The sequence below is a fragment of the Protomyctophum bolini genome (genome assembly GCF_963924005.1).
Source record: "Protomyctophum bolini genome assembly, chromosome: 14".
Lineage (NCBI taxonomy): Eukaryota > Metazoa > Chordata > Actinopteri > Myctophiformes > Myctophidae > Protomyctophum > Protomyctophum bolini.
Window position 1 is genome coordinate 29814287 of NC_137875.1, and position 23023 is coordinate 29837309.

The 23023-nt window shown below is 42.1% G+C and overlaps 1 protein-coding gene across 8 annotated transcripts in view; it reads left to right on the forward strand.

Annotated features, from left to right (window-relative positions):
- Positions 1-4563: 4563 nt before the first annotated feature.
- xpo1b (exportin 1 b) overlaps positions 4564-23023 on the forward strand; it is a 33409-nt gene continuing 14949 nt past the window's right edge. Inside the window, exons 1-13 of one of the 8 annotated variants that reach the window (XM_080781630.1) lie at positions 4564-4915; positions 6675-6806; positions 8132-8233; positions 11222-11294; positions 13591-13652; positions 14571-14615; positions 16457-16638; positions 18181-18229; positions 18553-18672; positions 19032-19160; positions 20097-20255; positions 21264-21461; positions 22713-22851. In XM_080781630.1, the coding sequence (XP_080637756.1) occupies positions 6681-6806; positions 8132-8233; positions 11222-11294; positions 13591-13652; positions 14571-14615; positions 16457-16638; positions 18181-18229; positions 18553-18672; positions 19032-19160; positions 20097-20255; positions 21264-21461; positions 22713-22851 (1384 nt within the window). In that variant the 5' untranslated portion in view covers positions 4564-4915; positions 6675-6680. Of the gene's footprint in view, positions 4916-6674; positions 6807-6827; positions 8234-9517; positions 9645-9846; positions 9914-11221; positions 11295-13590; positions 13653-14570; positions 14616-16456; positions 16639-18180; positions 18230-18552; positions 18673-19031; positions 19161-20096; positions 20256-21263; positions 21462-22712; positions 22852-23023 lie in introns of those variants that run through there. The other 7 variants (XM_080781635.1, XM_080781634.1, XM_080781636.1 and 4 more) reach the window with 7 other exon arrangements.

The following is a 23023-nucleotide window of genomic DNA, read 5'->3' on the forward strand; positions in this document are numbered from 1 at the left end:
TGACTGGATGACTGCAACAATCAAATTCCTACAGGCAAATCAACAAGATCCAAGCAATCACTGAAGGTGAGCAGAGCATGTTCAGAGCATGAAAATAGGTTTATTTATTTTGTATGTATTTATTAATTATTAGGTTTATTTTGTTGTTAGTTTGACTTTTATTGAGTTGATTTGGACTTGCCATTAAATTCAGCTAGGCAGGGTCAGAATAATCAGAGACAGTGGATTAGTCTAAAGAAAATCACACCTGTGTGAACTGAGTGGTGCAACTCCATGTGGGGGTCGCCGGAACTTCCAGGCCCACAGGAACGTGCCCACGGTGCCGGCCCGGTTCTGGGATGCCGCCCCACTAGAAACAAACATTAAACCTGTATATAGGAAGGTCTGGCGCCTCTCAAAAATATCAGAAAATACACAAAAACTCGATTGAGATGTGAAATCTAGTATATATAATCCAATCCCTCTGAAAAAAGTTTAGATATATCCAGACTTGCATATCTACAAACAGCATTTTAGAAGGGTCAGAATAAAGATGAAGATAAGGAGGCCCGGACCACTGGACTAACGGTCCGGACACGTAGGCTCAATGTAGCCTGGCTACATCACAGGTTCGAGTCTCATTTCCTGTGTCTGCCTCACCGTTTCCTGTCTCTCTTCACTAATATTATGTTCCAATGATGGTGAAAAAATAAAATAAGTAAATAGGAATAAGAAACAACATACTGTACAGCGGATCAATAGATTGATCAATAGAAATAATGCATATAGCTATAGGCCTACACACACGCACGCACACTATAATAGAGACAGTGGATTAGCCAAAATCACAAATTGTGAATTTTTGACTAATGCTACTGTACATACTGTATACATAGGGTTGAAGTATATGCTCTACTTTCTACCCGTTGGCTCCAACTACTGCCCATATAAGGAACTGCAGGCTCCAAGTGGAGGCTTGGAGAATTTACAGTGCAGTATAATACTGTAATATGGCACAGTTGGCACTACAAATGGTGCATTTATATAGCACCTTTAAAGTACTTTATACATTACATTCACACACCGACGGCATAGGAGGAAACCATGCAAGGTTCATTGCATGTTCATCGGTGAGGCAGTCCTCTCTTTCACACAAGGCCCCACATGAACATTGTCTACCCAGAGTCTAGCCACCTGAGGAGAGGACTCCCTGCCTACTTCAGAGTCCCTGGCCCATCTCCGGACTACACAAGTACACAGTAAGCCAGGTTCACCATTTCAAGTAGGCTAGTGTATTTGTTTGTTTGTTTGTTTAGTGTAAAAATCAACCCTTATCTGTCCACTGTCTATTCCACTCTAAACCTTGTCTTGTTGAGTGTGATTATTCCACCTTTATAACGGCAATTAAAAATAGCCTTTGATTTGAAAAGCAGGAGAAGTGTAATACAGAGGATGGCATGACAGGACAGGCTGTCCTTTAGCGGCTGCTGGAGAATATCAGAGGCCTGACAGAAAGGATGTAGTTGCTGAAGATATCTTGTAGTCCTCCCACCTAACATTTTGAACGGCAGATAAAACCTTAGCTTCCACAGTTTGGCAGTCTCACAGATCATGTAGACTAGAGGTCCACCTTTGGAAGTCGCATATTTTGATTAAGCAACAGATCCAAGCTACATCTATAGATGTAGGTGACACACGTGTCCAGCTGAATTACTACTACTACTACTACTACTACTACTACTACTACAACAACACAGCATTTATGTGATACTATAAGTTTGTGCAGTCAACATGGGATACCAAAAAGCAATTTCTCTTCATTCCAGTAGAGGGCACTCCAGGTTTGCATTTTACATTCTGCAAGCTCATGCACAGCTGAATGACACAACACAAGATGGCACTGTTATTTGTTTACATAAAAAGTGTTGTAGTAAGCTGATCAGCATGACAGTGATTGTTTTCTGCAAAAGGTGATATGCCTATAAAATATATTATATGCTGCTCACTGTCACTAATTTAACATATAACCTGATGTTAAAACATTTCTTTGTTGCCTGCCATGACGTGTTGTTAACTTGACAAAATTATGATTGACATAGGCCTACTGTATTTTGTTGCCATGATGTTTATATTGTGCAATACCTTTGCCACCCTATGGAGTTCTTATAAATAACAACACATTGCCTTGTTTCCATTTAGGATATAATAGCCTAAGCTTTCCTATAATGTTAATGTTCAGTGTGATAATAGATGTTGACAAGACCTGGGTGGGCAGACAATAAAAGGTGCTGTTCTTTATGCTAGTAGTACTTCAAGTTTTTTGTTGATTGGCACATGAGGGTCAGCCCCCAACTGTGATGTAATGATAATATATGTAAATGGCTTGGCCTGCCACGACCAGACAGAACAAGATTTAGCCAGCCTAATCCTGAGCGAGGTTACTCACATCCAAACCTCACACATGCATGTGTAACAATGAATTCCAGCACCGAAGCAAGACAGAAACTCAGCTTTCTTGACAGATGCATCTCACTCTTTTCATGAAAGAGTGAGATTCACATTCACAATTTTCAGATTGACACATTCACAATTTTTTAGCCATGTCTAGATTGCTTTGACTAACATATCACATTTTCTAATGGTCTATTATGACAACATTATAGTGGCCAAGTCCACAAATAGTTGTACGGAGTTCACAGGTCCAACAATATGGCTAAACATTGGCTAAAATAGATTACTCTCAGCATGTTGCACTTACAATAGTTGGTCTGCATTTAATAATTGTAATTAAATTTCACATGCAAACAAAAATGTCCAAAATGTCATGCAGCTGTGGTTCTTGTTGCACTAATTATGAATGCTAAGAAAGTCACCTTCATAATGACCTAATAGTTAATGGATTACAAGAGAAGAGATGCAACTTCAACTGCATACATTCCGTATTGTATATAGTATACAGTGGCCTACGAAAGCCTTAAAATAGAATTTAAAAAAAACACCACTGCACTATTAGTGTGGAATGTATGGTGAATAATGCTTTTATTATATTCTTCCACTAGCTGTATCTGTTGACTTGAACCTAGCAGAGGTCATTCAAAGACTATTAAGTTCCTGAAAAGTGTGCTGACCTGTTTTGGTCTGAGTTGTGAATGATTTTCTTGGAGCAGACTGCAGAGATAGGGAATGCAGCAGTTACCAAGGTTAAACCAAGCATGTATGAATCAATACAATATTATGATTATATTATTACTATAGGCTATTATATGATTTACAACATAATAGGTCGACTGTAGCCTATATGGGGAGACAATTCCCATTGTTTTGATAGAGAAAGCCGGGGTTTACACACACAAGGGAAAAAAACAATATAGCCTTGCTTAATTTTTAATATTGTCATTCCAAAATGCATTTTTACATAGCCTATATCTCTGAACTAGCTGTCTATTCCAAACTACTGAATGCATATGTTGTGCAATGCAGTGCACTAAAAACAAACACAAAAAAACAATTGCCCAATAAATGACTTTGAAACAATGCAATCAATACCGTTTCAAACATGTAAGGATCGAGCAACTGCAATTGTTTCTAATAGAAAATGAAAGTGCAAGACATAAAATTAGAGGTGTGTGTGAGTGTGTTGCTGGGTAAAGTATAAACGCCCTTCGAAAATCTCCCCTGAATGACTTTACTAGGGTTGTCTACTGTCTCCACTACACACCAAATCCAGTATTTTTCCATCAAGTAGCGCGCTTGGTCACGTGACGGCAGTAAAAAAAAACGCTGTCATGTTTGCATCCTCTCAACTGACAGCGGCACATTACTCTAATTAATACGCCCGAAAATAATGCGATGTTACACCAAAGTGACAACTGCCACGCCGCAATGTGCTGATGTCCGACTGTCTGTATACTTTATTTAACATTATATGGACACAAATTCTACTTGCAGGTCGTTTTTCTAACCTCGTGCGTTCATGATCATAACCACTCCCACTCGTGGCTGGTGGAAAATTACCAGCTTACAAGCGCAACAGGCAAAAAGCAAATGCTTAAGTTTGCATTATTGTTTGTATCTTTAAAGGCTTCACACACAACAACGTGGCTTATTTCGCGTTAACATTTTACATTGGATAAACCAATATAAATGCAATACATTCAAAATGTGCAAAAACACGAGTGTGTCTGACTGTCTGTAATAAAGTGGATTAAAGTGTAATTACATTGTTGTGTTATGTACATTCATCAATAATGGAGCATCTTAGCATGGATAGCGCCATTGCATTTATTATGAGCTTTAAAGGAGCAGCAAGCAACGGTGTATCGGGCTATTCTATCTGTTCACTTCACTGGAGTCACCGAAGTCCATTCTCTGCACGGGAGTCTGCCCTCTTTTTTTCCACGGGCGGAGTAGTCGCGTGGGCGCTTGAGCGAATTGAAATTAATTGACAGCCGATTTATCCAATGGGACCCCGATGCGGAAGTAAACAGCGAACGCGGAGCCAATCGCGCCCTAGGGTGGGCGTGACTCCAGTCCAAACTTTACGCGGCGCCATCGGCTGAAAACTAAACCGAGATGGAATCTCCCAGTCTGAACCGGTTTCAACCGGTTACGAGTTAGTTGCTTGAGAGAGGAGAGGAGGCGCAGGCACAGCCATCTCTCTATTCCGCCCGCTGCAAAATTACTTCATTAAAGAATTAATTTTGTGAATCAAGGTTTATTTTATTTCGAAAAATGTATCGGAGTGACATAGTCCTGAGCTTGCCGTGGTAACAGTTTTGGAATCCACATCACTGGTCCTTATCAACCAGTCATCACTCAATACTGGAATTGGAGCACTAGTCACCGTTGCAGAGATATTAGGACATTTTCTAATCTACAGTGATACAGTTTATCACTAGATCTGGTAGCTTCTTGGGGCAAAAGCCTTGGACTTTAGGTAGGTAACTGGGGTTGCAACACAAATCAACCATGCTGTAATTGTTTTGACTTTGGTTTAACGGGGTTCACAAGTAACTAAGTTTGATTAAAGTAGGCTAAGTAACAAATACTGTTTCATCTTACTACTTAGAATTATATTGTTGATGCAGCGTCAGCAGCATCAATCAATGGCCTTGAGCGAATGGCTAACGATAACGTTAACAACACTGCTAGCTAGCACACAGCGCCATCGTAACGTTGGCTACACTTTTAAAGGATTAGGCGAAGCACTTGTCAGGAGAGAGAGTGTAACGCTGTCTAAATACACAACTCTGCGACGCTGCACCTTCAAAGCGTACGTGGTCCTGCTGATGAATGGAAATCCAACGCTGTGTTGCAAATCCGTGCCTCTTCGTCCCCCTGTGCAAAATCACGGGCTGGCTGCATGTGTGTGTGTTGATAGCGGATGTCAAGTTGGTGGTGTTGCTGGGTGCTCTGCGTCAGATAATCTTTCAACTTTATGATTTCCCGTACAGTCTCGAGAAGTGTTGCAATGGGATATAAAATAACTAAACTGTGATGCATCACGTACCGTGTCGGCGTGTCCATGGATAGTTTAATTCTGAGCAATAATATGATCGAGAAGTTTTTTATTTTTGTAATGGCACCTGTGCATTTTGTTTTGGTAGATGATGCGTATATTGTCAATGTTAAAAAAAAAAAAAAAAGTTCTCCTCCGCCTTCTTGGTGGGAGTGGTTGGAGCGTTGCCTGGTTGCCAAGGTGATCAGCGAGGAAGGACCACTGTTGAACTGGCGTTGTTGCTGGGAAATTGGAACGTTATTAACATAACAAAACAAGATGCATTGCGACGGGGAAATTACACGAATTGTTTGCTAATCTCTAGGTAGTCAGGATTCGAGTCGGCATTAAAGTGTTGTACTGTGTTTATATTTAACTTAACAGGTAATATTTAAGGTTGCGAAATGTGTATGAACTACAATGGTGTCTGCTCATTGTTTTAGTTTGTTTATATTCAGTTAATGTGTGACCACACCAGCCTACTTGTGGTCACATTTTGAGAGGAGTGCACGGATGTTTGCGGATGTAAACAATGTGACGTGACGTAGCCCTTCCCGGCACGTGGTTGCGTTCACGTTAAACGACATTGGTCGTGTGTGTGTGTGTGTGTGTGTGTGTGTGTGTGTGTGTGTGTGTGTGTGTGTGTGTGTGTGTGTGTGTGTGTGTGTGTGTGTGTGTGTGTGTGTGGGGGGGGGGGGGGGGGGGGGGTGAAACCACCTTAATTAACGATACCACGTATCATTACTACGTGTATCATATCGGTACTACTTGTGGTGGTGTTTGGTTTGTTTAATTAAAGGGACAATGTAATTGGCACTGTGTGTACATAATATATATAACTGTTGTGGTGGTGGTGGTGGGGTAGTAGTAGCCTAGTAATACTACATTGAGTATTATATTTTTTGTCATTGCAACAGCAGTTCCAAGTCCCAACATCACATGATTGATCAAACAGTCTCAACCACAGCTCTCTTGCATTTGTTTTGGCTTATTTTGAACACTGTTGGGTTTGTGACAACACAGCCATAACTAATTAGAATAACAGGAGGGTCGGTGGGGGGGGCACAGAGTGCAAGGTTTGAACTAAGGTAGTCAGCTGTTTGGAATTGTGCACCGGCCTAAACACGCAGTTCACATGACTTTGCCTGTTGAATGTTTCCTGCTATCATAACCCCCGTCCCTCCCCCTGTCCTTGCAGAGCTCTATGCCAGCAATTATGACAATGTTAGCAGACCATGCAGCGCAACAGCTGCTGGACTTCAACCAGAAACTGGATATCAACCTGCTGGATAATGTGGTGAACTGTGTGTATCATGGGGTGGGACCACAGGTAGGTAGAGCACGATTGATAATTGAGGTCATAATTTTGTGATCGAAGTTATAAATGTTATAATAAGAGTGGAATCTTAGGACATTGGCAAAGAAAAAAAAAAACCCTGCACACAGGATTCAACCACTCAATGTAAAGATGTGCAATAGTTCAGCTTTTTTTTTATCACATTTTAAGCAGCAAATGTTGTCTGGCAGCAGTGACACATTGACTGAGCAGCTTTTTTTTTTTTTTTTAAATGTCTTCTATTTGGATGTTTGACAGTAAAACCGGCAACACAAAGAATTACTGTTAAAGGAGCATTCGGGTGATTTGGGTGATTTGGAAAACCCCCCGGTCTGCCCAGGTAACAAGATCGCTGCCCGCACAGAATACAAGACTCTGATGCTGGCATTCAAAGCAACCAAAGGCATGGCTCCCCCATATCTCACAAGTATGATCGTACCCTACAAACCCTCTCGCGCACTCAGATCAGCCAACGCAGGGAAGCTGGAGGTACCTTCACTAAAAACGCTGGGACAACGCTCCACACGTCCAAAACTCTTCTCCCTTCTGGCTCCAAAACTATGGAATGCACTTCCCATCACAGTCAGAACTGCAGCCTCACTCCCAATCTTCCGCCGTAGTCTGAAAACCCACCTCTTCAGACTCCACCATGGCCCGTAGCACTTGCCCTAGCCTAGCCCCTTAGATAGCACTTTATGTAGACTTGGATAGTATTTTAAACTGACTTATAGCTTGTTACGTAGACAGCACTAGAATTGCATTTTATGTATTCATAGCATTTTATAGTACACATGTATAATATATAATATAGTATAGTATGTATAGTTTACATAGATACTCCACTGTTATGTTTTTATATGTATGCCATGCTTTTTGTTATTGCTTAATGTAATTCGCTCTGGATTAAGAGCGTCTGCTAAATGCCTAAATTGTAAATTGATGTGCACATGCACGCACTACAGTGGGGGGACACGCAACAGGCCAACAGCACGCACCCCAAGTCCTGCCGCCGTTCGATCATGATTGGAGGAAGGCCCCTCTCTATCCTGATTGGATGAAGGCTGGGCCTGGGCCACCTAGCCTAAGCCAAAAACGAAACCTACCTTTTTTTTTTACCCCAGGGGTTAACTGGGGACAGGGAGGAACTCCTTATAGTCAGCACACTCTATAGTAAGGAGGATTATCACAACAAAAGTGATATTTGAATTAAGTGAAATCACTGAATATACCTTTTAATTTCTAAAATTGTATTGTTTTATGAACTGTCCTGTACTTTGTTCTGTGCCTTAAATCTGACAATATATCGCCCTGCTTTACAGCAAAGAATGGCACAAGAGGTGCTGACACACTTGAAAGAGCACCCAGATGCCTGGACGAGAGTGGACACCATACTGGAGTTCTCCCAGAACATGAACACCAAAGTAAGCCAGCTCCATTCCCATATGACAATCTGTGCTTTGAGGAAGTGCTGCATACTCTTGTATTACTATGTAGACACAATTCTTCACACTATGATATGGCATTTTCTTGTGAAACCTGCTTCACACCACTGCCAGCGATGCGAGCGAACAATTAAATCTCATTCCAGAATACATGTTTTTCAATGAGACTCTCCTGACGTACCACGAGCGTGCAGTGACGTCGTCCACCCCTCCTATATTCGCTTGCAGAGTCTCTATTTGAGCAAGGTTCCGCGGCCCCAAACACTTTTGGTTGAGATCTGGTTGAGATCTACACGCTACTATTTATTTGTTATTTAATTGGCAACGCTCAATATCAGGACAGACAGTTTTTTCGTGATATCGCCGTCGGAATGCTCGCTCCTTGCCTGTGCAGATGAGGTGTCATGCAGTAAATGCAGTGGTTTCTTTGATCGAAGGTGCCATGTGCAAGAGTGTGCGTGTAAACTGACTGGAACTTAAACCCCTAATCCTGGTGGTGTTAGTTTATTGCTCATTGCGCCCATTAAAATAAACATGACTGTACTCTCCCTTTTTCACAAATGCTGATGCCTGAATGGATCTGAATCTGTCGGAGTGACAGTGGACTTTGCCTATTAACTCCTGGTGGTGCTGACTACAATAAACTCAGACAGACGTCTTAATTATTCTGCCCTGTTTGAGTCTGGGTGGGAATTCTTTATGCCATTTCTGCCCATCATTCATACGCATAAGGAATACAGAAAAACACCATAATACACCGCCCAGCACCTTTTTAAGTGGAACCTGAATTTGAACTTTTTGAAGTTGAATAAATTTCAATTTGGATATTTAAAGACAGGCCTGTAGCAATGATCAAGGCTTCAGTTCTCTTCTTTCTTTCATGTGTTATCCCTGATGTCCTCAGTTGAGCGTCCTTTCCTCTGTCCGCAGTTAAAATATTCACTGTGCCGTTCTTGCCGTTTATACAGCTGATGAAACAGACTGCTTGCATACTGAAAGCCCAGTGATCGTGTGTTCAACAGTAGTCAGGAAGGGGGGTTCACCACTCTATTAACAAAACAAAAAGAAGATGACATTAGAATGGCAAAGCCACTCAGGCCAGGGCAGTTAAGTGGAGTCTCATCCAGTAGCCTAATATAATGTGCCATCATGGAAAGTGTTGCTATGTACTTCATCACAAATAATGAAAGTGTAATGCATCTAAATCTTCCTCAGAGTGATGGTAACATTTGCCTCTTCTTTTTTCTTTTGCTTTCCTGTAAGATTGCTCTTAACACTGACATTCATTACTAATGTCTGAGTTGATCTATCAACAGTATCTGTTATAGTTTCAAATTCATTTCTTGGTCAAAAATGAGGGCTTTAGAGGAAAAGAGAGGAAACCTAAAAGGTAAACACCTCTTGAATTATGCATTCACTTTTCTTTTCTCCATTTTAAGTGCATACTTTAAAAGCACTTTCCAGAACATTTGGCCTTTTTATTTAATCGATAAGTTGCTAAATATGTAAATTTAATTCATGTGATGAATTCAAGCTGCTGACTTTATTTGATATTAATCACGATGTTCCATTATGTTTATGGCTTGTAATAGGAAGAAAAGAGATGTGTCACCCTGTGCATCTTGACACAGCTAGGCTTTGACGGCAGGCCTCCACAAGGTCTACCCCTTTTTTAAATTCCCTTTGACTGAATTCTGTTCATCCGTTTCTATTGCATCTTATTCCATTGGACAAGAGGGAGGGCGCAGGCTGCAGTCAGTGGGCTCCATTGTAGAGAGAGACTGTCTATTTTCGACTCCAATTTCACCTGTAGGGATCATGGCTCCGCCTACCTAACCCTCCACTCCCCTTCTTTTTGTAGTGTATCTGCCACCCTGTACCTCTTCTCTCTGATCCTCTCAAGGCTTCCCCTAAGACCTGTTTAAGGTTATGCTTTTGGCAGCAAGAACAAGTTAGTTGCTAGGCCTTTTTGGCAATTGCCCTGTCAATTGCTTGTCTCTTCTTTCCTTTTCTTTTTATTTATTATTTTTTTGTTTATGTTTTTGCGCACGGTGTGTGTGTCAAAAGGCGAAAAATAAGTTCTGAAATGGTTTGCTAAGGCAATGAGTGACACCTGTTGTTGGTGTGCAGTCAGTGTGCCTTCATTCCGCCTTGAATCCTCCTACCATTCATCGTCTGCAACATTATTGATCCTCCCCTCCCCATCCCCTAGCTTTAATAACACCCTCTAATGCACCTCATTATATATTTTTTTAAACCATCGTTCTTTTGAACCGATGATCCCTACAGCTGAAACACAAGTCATTCGACAATAACAATAGATCAATAAGATCACTAACTTAAAAAACAAAAGTTCTTTTGGTTTTTCATGCTTGTTTGTAGAGCTCCCAGGAATTAACCCAAGGACTTAAAAAAAACCTGTGGTTGGTCTTGCTGTTCTTTGAGAGACACACCAGGGGAAGGGGCAGTAGCTCCTAACATCATTTTAGCTCTGACTTTTGTTGTTGTGGCGGAATTCGCTGGATCATAATGTGTATTTGAGTATTATGAAAATTTAGTCAGATGTTTCTGCCAAGCCTGCTAAAGGGAACATCTATACTGTAAGCAGGTTAGCTGGTTTGTTTATTTCTCTGCTGTCATTTCCATTCTGGTGTGATGCTGAAAGAAACAGCAGGACTTCTGCAGTATTTTTCAGCTTAATATCACTTGTAGAGACTAGAGAGATGTGCAAAGGGACAAAAAGCCATTGTTTTGCCTAGTACAAATTTTGCATGAAATATCGACTCAGTCCGTTTGAATTACATATAAAAATGACAAAGTTATCTCAAACACTTTTATCAGAACAAAGTGATTTTCTTTAGTTTAGTTTTTGGTTTGTATGATGGAAATACACAATGCTTATCATTCAGTATTCTATTGTCTTGGTGGTGCCTGACCCTAATGCTCCTCTCTCCTTGTACATTACAGTACTATGCTCTTCAGATTCTGGAAACCGTTATTAAAACAAGATGGAAGATTCTGCCGCGGAATCAATGTGAAGGTAGGATCACTATTTCTTCGTTTGTCCCCTTCACGGTCTGTCCACGTATTCATATGTAGTACAAGATGCCTTTGTGGTTTACGTTGTGGCAGTGATGCAACTCTGTCCTTAAAAAACTGTCATGACGTGCGGTTGCCAAGTTGAGCAGTATTCCCTCACTAAGCACGCCGGTTTGTTTTCTGCCCGACTGGCTCCCACTGACTGCTACAGAATGGCTGGATTCTGCACTGTGGCAGTTTTTTCTAAGGGGAGAGGAAACGACAAAAACATGTCAACACTGTGTGATTTCAAAGCTCTCTGTTGCACTGCGTCTGTGGAGAGGAACTCTGTTCTTTTTTTACAATTTTATTTATACATTTTCAGGTTTAAAGACAAGACATACTTTACAAACATTCACGTCACATACACATATACACACAAACCCTTCCCACCCCCCCATTCAAAGGAAATAAAAAGAAAAAAAATAATAGTACACTTCGCACAGAAACAAAAACAAAACATTCACAAATGAAAATAATACTATACAATAGAACTCTGTTCTTTTAAGTTGTTTTGTTTTCTCTTGGTTTACAGAGCTTGCTTTGTCAGGTCAAAGCAAATGTAGAAAATTGTTGTCGTGAAATACTTCCATGATAACAAACAGTAATTTACCTACATGTTTTTCCAGAGTAGACTAAAAGAGAATCCAGCTTTTGGATAGATTTGTGGTGTAGTTGAAGACCATGCTCAGTGCATAGCAGTACTCGGTTCTACTGTGTATGCCGTGTGATGTAAGGTGAATGATAATTGGTCACTGTCCGAGTTATTCTTACTGCTGCTAACCAGTCATATAAAAACTCTTACATTTTTCCAATTAAAGAGTTTGTCCTTTGTTGCCACCTGCTGTTTAAGGTTTACATTTCTGTTTAGGGTTTACATTGCAGTTTTCAAAAGAAAGACACATTTCAACAAAAAAATAGCCTCACAGTATTTGTTATTGATCTAAGACTTACTCACTTCTGACCGTAGATGCCTGACTTTTGTTCAAGTGGCAAACCCAGGGCAGGGCGACTGGCAAGTATGTTTTTTACCCCCCTTATGTACTCAGAGAGAGCCTTGCTTCCGGCTCCGCCCACTACACCCAAGCACATCAGATATTTCACAGAGTGTCAGAGTGAATGTACAGGACTAGAACGAGAACTTAGTTGAACCTGTTGTTTTAAAGGTGTTCTTCAAACACTCATCTGCTTGACTTTTCGGTTTGAAAACAATTTACCATTTCATTTGACATCCAATGAATAGTTTTTTTTTAATCCTTCAATGGGTCAGCTGAGATTCTGTGGCAGCTTTAAAGGCCAGGTGGTTGCACCACTAGAACGTAAGTTCTGTCTTAAGTTGTGGAGTAAAGTCCTTACTAGAGGCTTAGTAACTACTAGTGGCTTACTAAAGTGTGTTGCACCACGACTGTTTAAGGCATAACGTAACATAGTGCCTAGACTAAAATAATGTGTAGTCATATAAAATGACGTCATAGCTCCCGGATCCAATGAAAACGAGCGGTTTCTACACTAGGAAGTAAACGTTATCTTGTCAATGTATGTATTTATGTATTGTCAATGTACACGCATTTAACAGATGTTGATATTTTATGCGCGTAACATATTGTACCTGGAAGTTATGCGGGAACACCCACTGAGTGTCAAAAAACTACTTTCTGGCCTTGACAGCCCATTCAAGTGTCAGAATTTGGAAGTGCTTGTTTTCAATAACACAACATTTTGCTGCCTTCTGCATTATGTGTTAACAGTTAATTTGGAACATATACAGATGTAAATATAAGGGGGGCATGAAAGATGTGTACACCACTCTGGTGCGTTGTCCAATAACCCAAAGCAAGGAGGCCCGCTCTAAATAAATAAAAGTAAATTGTCGATGAAATCAACCCGGTCAACCATGATAACAAAGTTAGACTGCTCCTAGGACTTAGTGCTGCCACATGGCTTGCGTAAATATTTAGTTGTTACTTAGAGATACATTATAACTAATTTGTGTGGTGCAACAGCTTAAATTTTAATAATGCATAAGTCTTGACGTAAAGGCCATTTACGCAATTACTAGGCTACGTTTGAACTTAGTGCGAGGTGGTGCAACCTGGGACCGGGTAGGCAGATTCAGCTAGTTTGGAGCCAGTTTAATTGGTTTTGGATCACTGAGTAACCTGCCCCAGGCAGCTCACCATGTCAGGTTGTGTTATTTATTATCTTCTCACAGGCATACAAATAATTCTTATGTTGCCTTTCATTTTTTCTGTTTGTAGGAATTAAAAAGTACGTTGTCGGTCTCATTATCAAGACATCATCAGATGCATCAAATGTGGAGGTGAGTCTGTCTGTTTGCTTAATAATTAACTGCCTTTCTAAAATTAGATGATGGGATGATGTGGAGTATATCAACATTTTAGGCCAGTAGAAAAAGTTTTTACTCTATAATTTCCAGCAGAATTCCGGGAGTGTTAATGGTGTCATATCGGGAACCGTTCGCTCAACCGACTTCAGGCCTTGTCCAGGCCTCTGCCCGGGCTCTGGACAGGGCCCCTGCCCAGGGTCCCTATATGGAGCTGGCCCGGAGCTGGCCTGTTCTGACATCATTCTGACATCTGCATAGACTCCATATTTGGGCATGCCTGACAAAGAACTCCATATATGGGCATAAAAGAGACACAGACATGTGTAGGGTATGCATTTCCAACTTGCATCGTTCCAAGTAGGCCAGTGCCCAACGAGCACCGCTCCAGAGGGCCCAAAAAGCATAGACTCCACATGGCATGACATTTTTCACCGTGATTGCTCCTGCTTCAATTGATTTATTTTACTGGTTGTTCTGCATTTAAGTTCCTTTGTAATTTATACTGATGTATAATGTTTATAATGATGTATTGTTTTTGACTGTATTTGTGAATTGTAACCTCGGCTTGAGTCGGCTACATTGAAAATGAGGGCTTGCCCTTATTGTATTTCCGAGTATAAATAAAGGTGATGATGATGATGATAAAGAACTCCATATATGGGCATAAAAGGGATGCAGACATAATAACTGGGGCATGCATTTCCAACTTGCATCCTTCCAAGTAGGCCTTGCCCCACAGGCACCGCCCTAGTTTTGACAAAAATGTGCAAAAATGTCTAAAGATATTTGTTGTAAAACTTTGTCAGGGTACAGATAATAGGGAAATCGTGAGACATTTTGTGTTGCACGATTTATTTCTAAGTTGGCTGTTTCTCCTTTAACTTACTTTAGAAAGAAAAGGTGTACATTGGGAAGCTGAACATGATCCTCGTCCAGGTAAGACTAACTTGTATGCCTTACAAGGCTTGTGTTCCAAATATGATGTAATGCTGTTTGTTAACATTATTGGAATTAATCTGAAGTTGAGCACCGAGTGCTCAATATTCATGTGCATCCCTACTGTGTGTGTGTGTGTGTGTGTGTGTGTGTGTGTGTGTGTGTGTGTGTGTGTGTGTGTGTGTGTGTGTGTGTGTGTGGGTGTGTGTGTGTGTGTGTGTGTGTGTGTGTTTATAAGTGAGAGGTTTAAAAAGGGTGAGTGGTTCACTGACTATTGGTATAATGCCAGTTGCCAGAAGATGAGACACTGCTTATGTCAGCTGAGCTCACATTGTTTTGGCCTTCATCTATTCTAGCCTGACAATTTCGTTTCAGAACATATTTTTTAATGGGCGTGGCTAGCGATTCAGGGGCTGAAGCCAGGCTAGGGATCAATGCGTTGTGACTGTGTGGTCCATTTTAAATGAGTGTTTCACCGACCGGATATTCGCATGTTGATAATGTATCTGAAAAACATAGTAGTCAGTCTACTATCTCTATCAATAAAGGCATAAAAAGCCCAGTAAGCATCTCCTACTGTACATTGTAGTCAGTCAAGTCAGTTTTGATACCAATAATTAAAAACAAAATGTAGCAAACCAGAAATAAAGGGACCCATAAAAATGTGTATGCAACCCACAAATGGGTCCCGACCCAGTGTTTGGGAACCAGTGGTCTAGTGAAGTCTACATAACCATAGGCATGAAAGCACACATCACACTAAGTACTACTCAGGCATAATAATAATAATAATAATGGATTTTATTTATAACGCACTTTACATTCGTAAGAATCTGAAAGTGCTACAGCAAATGAATAAAAACAGAAGAAACATCACACCATTAAAAACATGGAACACATTTAAAACATAAGGGCAAGGCTATAAAAATGCTTTGTTAAAAAGGAAAGTCTTTAGTCCTCTCTTGAAAGTGTCAACCTTGAAAGTGCTCTCAGGTGGGTGGGGAGAGCGTTCCACAGTTCTGTGGTGCTCTCAGGTGGGTGGGGAGAGCGTTCCACAGTTCTGTGGTGCTCTCAGGTGGGCGGGGAGAGCGTTCCACAGTTCTGTGGTGCTCTCAGGTGGGCGGGGAGAGCGTTCCACAGTTCTGTGGTGCTCTCAGGTGGGCGGGGAGAGCGTTCCACAGTTCTGTGGTGCTCTCAGGTGGGTGGGGAGAGCGTTCAACAGTTCTGTGGTGCTCTCAGGTGGGTGGGGAGAGCGTTCCACAGTTCTGTGGTGCTCTCAGGTGGGCGGGGAGAGCGTTCCACAGTTCTGTGGTGCTCTCAGGTGGGCGGGGAGAGCGTTCAACAGTTCTGTGGTGCTCTCAGGTGGGCGGGGAGAGCGTTCCACAGTTCTGTGGTGCTCTCAGGTGGGCGGGGAGAGCGTTCCACAGTTCTGTAGTGCTCTCAGGTGGGCGGGGAGAGCGTTCCACAGTTCTGTGGTGCTCTCAGGTGGGTGGGGAGAGCGTTCAACAGTTCTGTGGTGCTCTCAGGTGGGTGGGGAGAGCGTTCCACAGTTCTGTGGTGCTCTCAGGTGGGCGGGGAGAGCGTTCCACAGTTCTGTGGTGCTCTCAGGTGGGCGGGGAGAGCGTTCAACAGTTCTGTGGTGCTCTCAGGTGGGTGGGGAGAGCGTTCAACAGTTCTGTGGTGCTCTCAGGTGGGCGGGGAGAGCGAGCGACCGAGCAGAAGGCCCGGTCACCCACGGTGCGCAGGTTAGTCTTGATGGGTTTGAGTGCCTCTCAAGGCATGACTGTACTTGAACCCTATGACACAAGTGTTTTCCTTCCTTTCGCCCACCACCTCTGAAGATCCTGAAGCAGGAGTGGCCAAAGCACTGGCCCACGTTCATCAGTGACATCGTGGGGGCCAGTCGGACCAGCGAGAGCCTCTGTCAGAACAACATGATCATCCTCAAACTGCTCAGCGAGGAGGTCTTTGACTTCTCCAGTGGTCAGATGACCCAGGTCAAGGCCAAGCACCTCAAAGACAGGTCAGATAGAATGAGAAGTCATTTTGGCAATGGTAATTATAATGGTGATAATGATAACAGTTAAGATAATATCAATAGTAATCATACTAATTAAGGTTTCATCCTGATCTGAGCCCCCTTGATAAAAAACTTAAAATTAAACTATGGCACTGCCCGTTGAGATTGTCGCAGTGCTTAGTGCAGTCCGTACCCATTATCATAGTACTTGGAGGCCACAGACAGACTTATATCCATCCTGCAGAGTTGCGCTCTAATTAACATTATTATCATATATTATTATGTCAATAACAACAATAATAATTGATGATGCATTTTTCTAACTTTTGTATTTTTTCTAACACATTTAATTAAAAAGCTACTGGACCTCTAGTATCAGTAGGGATGGAGCTCGTTATTTTCTATTGATCATTTAGTGAGCAGGCTTATCAAGCCAGGTTTTTATCGAGCCCACTATTGAGTATGTTTAAAAGTGTAATGTATACGTCAATTGTACGACACAGGGCTAGGCGACACTATTCATTAATTCGCAAGGGAGATATATATTAGATATAACTTTATTGGCAGGGAGTTTTAAGTTTCCTCAAACGTATTGTTATCAATTGGATTATAAATAATGGCAACGGAGAGCCGCTGCAGCAGCTGATGGCGCTGCCGTGCCGGTATTGTTTCGACTCAACGCGTCGCAGACATGCAAAAAGTATTACAACAATGATGACGCATCACACAACCATCTGTCCCGGCCTGTATAGAGCGCAGCAGTCCCGCCCCCTTTCAGAAAAGCGAGTGGCCCAGGAAATGAAACCCCAATGCATTTTTCCATCGGCACTTCGAATATAATTTATTTAAAGACGGTTACGCCGCGGACAAAGCCAATTCGGATCATGACAAATCATGACAATGAACACAATGTTTTGGGACGATCAAATCATTAGAAAGAAGAAAATAAAGGCAGGAGACAACACTATTTGTTTTGTTTTTCGTCTTATAAATTATTTGATCGTCCCAAAACATTGTGTTCATTGTCATGATTTGTCATGATCCGAATTGGCTTTGTCCGCGGCCTAACCGTCTTTAAATAAATTATATTCGAAGTGCCGATGGAAAAATGCATTGGAGTTTCATTTCCTGGGCCACTCGCTTTTCTGAAAGGGGGCGGGACTGCTGCGCTCTATAGTGGGGCCGTTATACCCGATAATAGGCTCGACAAGCCAAAAGTTTATTGATACTTGGTCTCGATAAATTCAGAACGGGGTTTGTAATGTACCCGGTTTTCGGGCTCCATCCCTAGGTGTCAGTGTCAGAGACTTCCGTTTATTAGTACAATCCATGTCCAGAAAGTGATGTTTGTGCAGGGACAAGCTCATCTGTGCTTTGAGGTTGACAAACAGAACATCATCACCTAGTTTCACACAGCCACATGAGCTTACACACAAAATAAAATAACATTCATCAGGGGAGCTGTATTGTCTTCTGAAAGCAGATGCATTGCTTCTTAAATGTGCTGCTTTGGATAATGTGTCTGGGGATTTCCTTGTCTTTCAGCATGTGCAACGAATTCTCCCAGATATTCCAGCTCTGTCAGTTTGTAATGGTATGTGAATCCCATCTTTCTTCTCTCTCAAAACCTTAATTGATTGTACAGATCTTCATTGAGACTTCGGAATGTATGCCCGATGATTTGAAATGACATATTGGACATGGACATCATAATAGCAATGTCAAATACACCGTAGACATGGGGTATTTTTTTTACACTATATCATTGTTCTCCTTAATGGTATTTACCAGTAGGGTCAAAATTGGCAAAGGTTTCCTTTAACAACATAAAATAGGCCTCAATTTTCATCATCTGACTTTTTTCTGGTTGTATTTGGCCATTAACTGTTCTGTCGTTGCGATTGGCTGAACCCTTAGGAGAATTCCCAGAATGCACCTCTGGTCCACGCCACTCTGGAGACCCTGTTACGGTTTCTCAACTGGATTCCATTGGGGTATATCTTCGAAACCAAACTCATCAGCACACTGGTGTACAAGGTGCACACACACACACACACACACACACACGCACGCACGCACACTCTTGAATGTTACATGTTAGCTTAGACTGTATTAATCTACCGTGAAGTCTGAATTGCTGGTAATGTACTTTCATGGCTGAACCCCAGCCCCAACTCACACAACTATTTTATTAAAATGTTTATCCCACAATTTTTGCAGCCCATTTTTTCACCCAGTGTCAATTATCTAATGTAATCCTGAGTGCTACACTTCCTCTGCCAACCTGGAGAGGGCAGCAGCTTTTTTTCACCTGACGGGGGAGTTTCCCCAGCCGGACGTAGCGTGTGGCACATATCTCTAACCTAATCACTGTTTCTGTCTCTTGCCTGCCTCAGTTCTTGAATGTGCCGATGTTCCGCAACGTGACACTAAAGTGCCTGACGGAGATTGCCGGAGTGAGCGTCAGCCAGTACGAGGAGCAGTTCGTCACCCTCTTCACCTTGACCATGTGTCAGCTCAAACAGGTGGGAGGGGGCATACACTACAGAGCTCAGTGGCAACCATGCTCATATTATCTCTGTCACATACAATAATCAGAGCCGGATTTACCTTGCTGAGGGCCCCCGGGCTGGAGCAAACTTGAGGGCCCTTGGGGCGCGTGGCGGAGCTGCGTGCCCTTTGGGCTATTTTGTTTTCATTTTGGGGTACCAGGCCAGGCCCCTAAAAAGAGAGGCAGGCACACATTTCACTTGAATTGAATTTTAATACTTTACAATTTTATAATAATAAAAAAATTAATATATATATATATATATATATTGTTTTTTTCCCCAATATTTTTTGGAGGCCCCCCTAGTCGGGGGCCCCCGGGCTGCAGCCCACCCTAGCCCAACGGTAAGTCCGGCTCTGACACACATACAAAACAGAACATCAGATAAATGTTTTAAATTTGAATGACGCTAAAGGTGACTCACTGGCCTTAAAAAATTGTATGGTGCATTTATATAGCGTCTTTATCCAAGTTTCTTTACATAGAGCATTCACCCATTCACACACACATTCATAGTTCATACACGGATGGCAGAGGAAACCATGCAAGGCACCAACCTGCTCATTAGGGGTTCAGCGTCTCTAGGTCGTCTGAGGACGACCTAGAGAGATGAACCCAGTTATGCAATCTTTGCCTGTAAAAGTAGCAGTTCACAAACATGAACTTCCCTCTATTGTTCCTACTGTTGGTAGCTGTTACCAGAGACATAATGGTCTCACGTTGACACTTGTCATCGCACCATGGCAAGTTAACGCAGCACTGAACGACCCAAGACACTTATGACAAACCAATTATCGATGACGATACAGATGATAAACGCAAACGTGTTTCTACTATGTTTCATCTCACTTACAACAGGAACAATACACTCTTGATAAAACCCAGCTGCTGTCTGTATTTATTTCTTTAGATGCTGCCCCTGAACACGAACATCCGTCTGGCCTATGCCAATGGCAAAGACGACGAACAGAACTTCATTCAGAACCTCAGTCTGTTCCTCTGCACCTTCCTCAAGGAGCACGGTCAGCTCATTGAGAAGAGACTCAACCTACGAGAGACGTTGATGGAGGTGAGAGCACAGGGTCATTGTTGTTCCACTTCTGTTCCAGAGAAAACCAGATTATGCAGGTGGTATCAGCTAATCAGGGTGGGTGTTTACAGAAAGTCATTACTACGTTTGTATTAAAGTTAACAAAGTTCTATTCATTTAATTAAAATCGGGTCCAGCAAGAGGCTTACTTGAGGGTTTATTTGTCCATTTTCTTGTTCTCTTGAATACTGTTCCACAACAGCTGTCCCCATCTAGCTACAGTAGTGACCCCAATAGATCACTCCGCTCTTTCTCTTTAGTTGGAAACCAAGGCTGCTTCAGACATGTGCAGGATAGCGTATGGTGGGTTTAGTACTGAAACTTGGTACCTACCTACCAGACCAAATCACAATGTCAGTGCTTCATTTTTGTGCCACTTAATGGCTGAGCTATCAATTTGCCCCCTGGTGCTCCAAAATGGACATTACAGGCAACAGTATCTGATTTGAAATGTCTCCTGCAATTAACAACACTAGATAACCGTGGGTCCGACCGACTCGACACCGGGCACTGCACTCTCTGTGGTGGTGTAACATGGAACATGTGTGTCTAATTTGAAGTCGGTGGGGCGAACGGTTCACGCGTTACGTGGATTAGTTAGATAGTGTAACAGAAGATGGAAAGAATACAGTCTATACTGTATACTCTAGACTAGTATATCTAAACCATTTGGGGTTGACTTAATGACTTGAGATGAATTGTGAGCACAATATCTTAACGAGCAAGATTAGATGAGAAGAGATTTGATAGTACTTCATTGTCCTCCAGGGTGCAATTAAGGTGCCCAAGCAGTCATGAAATATAATACCTACCGGTAGTATAATCTTAGCTATTATCCCTCTATCAAACCTTTATTTCTAAATTCACTGGATGATCATCTACAAAAGCAACATTCTCTCTCTCTCTCTCTCTCTCTCTCTCTCTCTCTCTCTCTCTCTCTCTATCTATCTATCTCTATCTCTCTCTATCTCTCTCTCTCCCTCTCAGGCTCTCCACTACATGCTGCTGGTGTCGGAGGTGGAAGAAACGGAGATCTTTAAAATCTGTCTGGAGTATTGGAACCACCTGGCAGCTGAGCTGTACAGAGAAAGCCCTTTCTCCACTTCCACCTCTCCTATGCTCTCTGGAAATCAGCACTTTGACGTGCCACCCCGCAGACAGCTCTATCTGCCGGTCCTGTCCAAGGTATACTGCTCGTACAGTAATACGTGATTGTCTAATTTACAGATTGAAGGCAGCTGGATGTATGATTATCATTATATGCTTGCTATGGATTTTGTCAGCAGTTGATGGGATGACTATAGCAGAGCAGCATTGAATCTATAGGCTAGCAGAAACGGAGACGTATGAACTGAAATGCACATCAACAGCATGGTGGCGTCCTTTTAAATGCAGATAGAGGGGAACTCAAGAATGTCTTTCCACTTGTGCTGCCTAGACACACACATACCTCTAAACATTATTTTATTAAGAAAGCTTTGAATGTAGGTGTGCTCTTTGAGAATGAATGCTCGAGGACACCCAGGTTGGAGCACATCTGTACAGCTCAAGTGTCCATTGGTTGCAATCAGGCCTCTCTCTCTTCAGGCCCACTGTTTGTCCACAGGTGCTACTAAACATTTATAATTTAGACCGCTTAAGGCGATCCATATTGGCTAAGTCAAGGTTATGAAGTATTGTGAGAGATTGCTTTTTTGCTGCTGCTCTTCTGGTCACTTTGTGAAGGAGCTATTCCACCATTGAGGAACCCAGCTGTGGCAACTGGGCTGATTGTTTCTTATGACAGTGCATATTCTGGACTGGGCTTACCAGCTTATTAAAGAACCACTTCTGAATTCTGATAATAGTAAGCTTATAATTTTCAACGCATCAAGTTGATGTACTAATATAAAAACCTTACTGTGAGCACACACCACTTTCGTGAAATATAAAGACTTGTTCTTCTTGAGTAAGGTAAAAAGGTAACATTTACTATTCCCTGAGGATGAAGTCCGTAAATTATCTTTGCCTACTTCCTAGAATACAGCGTAGCAGTCGGATCGAGTGCAAGAGATCCTTGGAAAGCATTTAAATCAAGACCCACTCGAGAGTCAGCTTGCACCAGTGAAGTAACAGGTGGCTGTCAAGCTGTTCATAGTTAGAGTTAGAAGTCGGCAGTGAACAAAATCACAAACAATATTTTACTTCAGGAAAGGTGAAATTATATGTGCATACATGCTATTATACAGTACATATGTGCCTGCTCAGCACTATTCTAATACAGTAGTGTTTGTATTCATGCATTAGGGTACATGTACAGTATGTGGCGCAGTGTGTAAGTGAGTGAGCTCAGCTGTGCTATACGTCTGTCTGTGCGGCAGAATGTCATTAACTCTGTGAGCATGTTATATGTGACTGAACGCCTCCCTGCTGACAAGTGTTTATCCCATCTGGCAGGTGCGCCTGTTGATGGTGAGCCGAATGGCCAAGCCTGAAGAGGTGCTGGTGGTAGAGAATGACCAGGGGGAGGTGGTCCGGGAGTTCATGAAGGACACAGACTCCATAAACCTCTACAAGAACATGAGGGAAACGCTGGGTAAGGAAAAAAACTTTAGCTTCAGTCCCTGAGAGGGAACTGGGTTGGTACGGCAGCCAATAACAGGGTTCAAGTTGTGGATGGACATGAGAAGATTAAAATAAGACTATTAATACCTAAAGGGAAACTTCTAACACCTTAGTATCCATAATTATAATAAAATCTGTGCAAT